This window comes from Acanthisitta chloris, unplaced genomic scaffold, assembly GCF_000695815.1.
Source record: "Acanthisitta chloris isolate BGI_N310 unplaced genomic scaffold, ASM69581v1 scaffold5057, whole genome shotgun sequence".
Lineage (NCBI taxonomy): Eukaryota > Metazoa > Chordata > Aves > Passeriformes > Acanthisittidae > Acanthisitta > Acanthisitta chloris.
This window is the reverse complement of record NW_008684165.1, coordinates 10501-15121: the sequence shown is the minus strand read 5'-3', so window position 1 is coordinate 15121 and position 4621 is coordinate 10501. Positions and strand designations below refer to the sequence as shown.

The 4621-nt window shown below is 57.0% G+C and overlaps 1 protein-coding gene across 1 annotated transcript in view; it reads left to right on the top strand.

The window, feature by feature from the left end:
* Positions 1-3: 3 nt before the first annotated feature.
* SRCIN1 (SRC kinase signaling inhibitor 1) overlaps positions 4-4621 on the top strand; it is a gene marked incomplete at its 5' end in the record, with an annotated part of 14985 nt that continues 10367 nt past the window's right edge. The window contains 7 exons of the mRNA XM_009079212.1: positions 4-305; positions 1060-1152; positions 1319-1368; positions 1677-1855; positions 2717-2892; positions 3151-3281; positions 3706-3853. Of these exons, the coding sequence (XP_009077460.1) occupies positions 4-305; positions 1060-1152; positions 1319-1368; positions 1677-1855; positions 2717-2892; positions 3151-3281; positions 3706-3853 (1079 nt within the window). The remainder of the gene's footprint in view (positions 306-1059; positions 1153-1318; positions 1369-1676; positions 1856-2716; positions 2893-3150; positions 3282-3705; positions 3854-4621) is intronic.

The following is a 4621-nucleotide window of genomic DNA, read 5'->3' as shown; positions in this document are numbered from 1 at the left end:
CCAATCTACAGCGACACGTACGGCCCCGGCTTGGGTTTCCGTATGCCTCCCTCCTCCCCGCAGAAGATGGTGGATGTGCAGCCAGGGCAGAGCCCACACAGCCCCTACTCAGGCCCCCCCAGCCGCTCCTCACCCGTCCGGCAGTCCTTCCGCAAGGATTCCTGCTCCTCCGTCTTCATGGATAGCCCCGTTGGGAAGCCACGCAATCCCAGCTCCTCCGGCCCCCCAGAGCTGTTCCCTGGTCCTGGTGAGCGCCCACTCTCGGGGTTTGGGTCTCCTGGACCGGCCAAGGACACGGAAACGAGGTGAGATGGGACATGAGAGGAATTCGCTGTGGATATGAGTTTTGCTGCTCTGGTGGTTTTCCATCCCGTGGCTGCTGTGGAGGTCAGGAGGGAGCAGAGGAACTGCTCGCTGGACTATCCCCATCAGTGCCAGGATGGGGAATGGGGCACCAAGTGAGGGTTGAGGGGAGGGACTGGGGGTGCTGGAGGCAAGGGGAGAGAGGGAATGAAGCAGTTGGATGTTCCCAATGTCCTTCCTGGGGTTGCAGGGACATGGTGGGTGGGTGAGGCTAGGACAAGCTATGAGGACATGCTATGAGGAGAGGCTGAGGGAGCTGGGGGTGTTCAGCCTGGAGAAGAGGAGGCTCAGGGGAGACCTCATCACCCTCTGCAACTCCCTGACAGGAGGTTGGAGTCAGCTGGGGGTTGGTCTCTTCTCCCAGGCAACCAGTAGCAGGACAAGAGGGCACAGACTCAAGCTCTGCCAGGGGAGGGTTAGGGTGGATATCAGGAAGAGATTTTTTCTGGAGAGAGTGCTCAGACATTGGAATGTGCTGCCCAGGGAGGTGGGGGATTCACCATCCCTGGAGGTTTTCAAGCTGAGACTGGATGTGGCACTTAGTGCCATGGTCTAGTGACCACGGTAGGGTTGGACTCGAAGATCTTTGAGGCTCTTCAAACCTGGTTGATTCTCTGATTCTATGACTCTAAGGCAGACAGTGTGCACAGTGCTAGATCCAGCTCCTCAGCTATTCCCTCTCCCTTCCCCACCCAGGGAGCGGATGGAGGCGATGGAGAAGCAGATTGCCAGCCTGACAGGGCTGGTGCAGAGTGCACTGCTCCGCGGCTCCGAGGCTGAGACCCCCAGGTAAGGCACAGGAGGGACCCTGGGGTTTGCTGCAGGGCTGGGGATGCTTCCAACTGGGCTGTTTGCCAAGACTGGGGGTCCTGTTCCCCTCCCAGGGTACACCAACCCCCTCTGTGCCAGTGATGCTGGTGGTCCACACTCACTCCCCTTCTCTCTTTCATTGCAGCGAGAAGACAGAAGCCACCAACGGTGGGACCCCCCCATCAGCGTGTAAGTGCCTGGAGATAAACCTCTCACCCTGCAGCACTCCCTTCTCCTCCCCAGGGCTGCTAAGTGTTCCATGGTGGGCACAGGAGTGGAGCTCGGCAGCCCCCCATGTACTGGTGACCAGCAGGACCCCCTGTCCTACTCTGGGGTGTCCTCTCCTTGGAGCCTGTTGGGGGATAGCATGGATGGAGTAGTTTTGGAGACCACCAGAACTGCTAGATCAAAGGATGGGGTGGGGAAAGAAGAGGAGTGGGGGCTGCAATCTCCCCTGGGGTGGGATATCACCCCTTAGAAGCCTCTGCTTGGCCCTCCCGCAGCGACCAGCCGCAGTGGCATGGGGACACCAGTGCCTGCCCCACCACCACCCTCTGCCACCAGCACACCTGCAGGACAGCCCACGGCCATCACCCGCCTGCACATGCAGCTGCACCTGCACGACCTGCAGCAGAATGCCAGCGACCTCCGCAACCAGCTGCAGCAGCTCAAGAAGCTGCAGGTGGGTACCTGGGGGGAACCCTGACCTGGCCTGGATCTTACTGGGGTGGAACAGGAAAACCCTCATGTTCTGGTGACTGGGGATAGAATTGGAGAATCCTCAAGGCTGGAGGAGACTTCTAAGACCGTCAAGTGCAACCATTAACCTGTCACTGCTGGAACCCCTAAATCCTAAACCAGATCCTGCAGCATCAGGTCCAGATGCCTCTTAAACACTTATAGGGATGATGACTCCGCCACCACCTTAGGCCATATTCCAGTGCCTGAATACCCTAACAGAAAATATTTCTCGTAAGATCTAATGTGAATCTCCTTGGGCACAGCTCTGTGTCCCTGTGCAGAGCTCAGGAGGGGATGGAGCCCTTAGTAACAGAGGAGCTCATCAGAGCTCGCAACTCTTTAAGTTAACTTCTTAGAGTGCAAGAGCCCTCCATCCTGTTGTGTAGGAAATTGACCAAAGCAGGCTGGAAACCAGCATGGCTGATGTAGGATCTGCTCCTCACATAGAATCATCAAGGTTGGAAGAGACCTTTAAAATCATCAAGTCCAATCCTTAACCTGTCACTGCTGGAACCCCTAAACCATATCATCCAGTGTCAGGTCCAGATGCCTTTTAAACACCTCCAGGGATGGTGACTCCACCACCTCCCTGGGCAATATTCCACTGCCTGACCACTCTAAGAGGGAAAACATTTCTCCTACGATCTAACCTGAATCTCCCATCTCAGTTACGACCACGAATGGCTGTGGGAGAGCGAGGGGATCCCTCCCCATACCCACCTCAGGGCTGACCACTTGTAGGGACCTGTTTCCCATCAGGGTGTTCTTGCCCAGCCTGATTTCCCCCTCCTCACCCTCACAGCTGCAGAACCAGGAGACAGTGAAGACGATGCTGCGGCGGACGGAGACGGAGATCAGCGTGCGCGTGACCGACACCATGCGCAAACACGAGGACCCACTGCAGCGCCAGCGCAGCTTGGTGGAGGAGGAGAGGCTCCGTTACCTCAACGAGGAGGAGCTGATCACCCAACAGCTCAAGTGAGCCTAAGAGAGGGTCCTTGTACACCCCTCCAGGGGCCAGGTCCTCTGTGTCAGCTTTGCAGGCTGCCAGGCCGTGTCCCTGCATGAGGAGGGGTCCCCAACCCTGTGGCCACATCCTTTCTTGAGGAGATGTCCCCAACCCAGTGGTCCTCTCCTATCTGCTGCATGAGGACTTGCTGCCCTTGGGGTTCTCCAGCATCCCAGCACAGCAGTGACACCTGCAGTGACACCCCTGCCCTCCCTCTGTGCTCACAGTGACCTGGAGAAGTCTGTGGAGAAGATCCAGAAGGATTTGGCCCACAACCACCGGCTGATCCCTGTGCAGGAGCTGGAGGAGAAGGCAGTGGTGCTCAAGCAGCTGGGGGAGACATTGACAGACCTGAAGGGTGAGGATAGCCAGGGCTGGGGGACAAGTGGAGCCTTCCTGTGTCTCCCTGCTCCATCCTGGTGTGTGGGATGCTCCAGGTTGTCCATTGCCTCTGGCTCTGCATGTTTGCGCCTACCAATGTGTTCACCTGCACATCCTGGTGCTTGTTGGCTCCTGGTGCCTGTGGATGTGGAGGGAGCACCTTCAGGGGCTAAAATTGGTGCCTGTGGGTGGATGGAGAAGGGATGATGGGCACCAGGAGCTCAGGCTTCTCAGGATCCACCCCTCCTGCTCCACCTGGCAGCGTGTCCATGCCATGGCTATGATGGAGATGGACATGGGGCTTTTGGCAGGTGGGGGATGCCTTGGCACTTCCAACTGGGCACTGGGAGGGTCTCCCTGGCACAGTGGGGCCCTGGTGATCCCCAGTATCTCCCCTCCAGCCCAGTTCCCCAGCCTGCAGAGCAAGATGCGGGTGGTGCTACGGGTGGAGGTGGAAGCTGTCAAGTTCCTCAAGGAGGAGCCGAATCGCCTCGATGGGTTGCTCAAGCGCTGTAAGACGGTGACAGACACCCTCGCCCAGATCCGCAGGTGAGCCCCAAGCCCTGACCTCATCCCCCTGAGCACCTTGGAGGACACAGCCAGTCCCTTCAGTTGTCCTGTGCCCCATGTGTGTGCCAATGTCCTGTCTGCTTTAGGGATGCAAATCCCAAAGTCATCAGGGCAGGAGAGCATCAAGGGGTGCTCAGGCAGGAGAGCATCCAAGGGGTGTTGATAAAAGGCTCATTTTTTTTGCTAAGGACCCAAAAATACCTTCAGTCCTTTCCAGCAGTACGTGGGAACTCCTCTTTTCCATATCACTTGGGGAAAAAAAACCAGGATCACTTATCAGGATAGCAATCCAGCCCTTAGCGTGATCAGAAATCTCTTTCCTGAGGAACAGAGAATTATTCTGCTGGAGAAAAAGCCTCTCCCAGATGTAATGCTGGGCTGTGCACCGTGGAGGAGCTCACCTGCCTCTTCCCATTAGGAGACCTTTGGGGATGGCTCAGGGCTCGGCTGGGGCTGGGCTCGCCTCAGGCTCAGTTCTAGCCTGGTTTGCCTGAGAAATTAGCTTGTATGAGCATGCAGTGTCTGAACTGCCTAGCTGTCATCCTCGTCCCTAATAACTCCTGAATCCAAAGGGCAGCTTCAGCCAGATCTGATGGAGGGGAAGGATTTGGAGAGATCCAATTTCCTACGAGGTTCATCAAAACGGACAGACAGGTAGAGGAGCTCCTTCGTGTCCTCCCCCAAATCAAGGTGTAGCATCAACCCCTTTCCAAGCATCAGAGCATCTACACCTTCAGCCATATAATG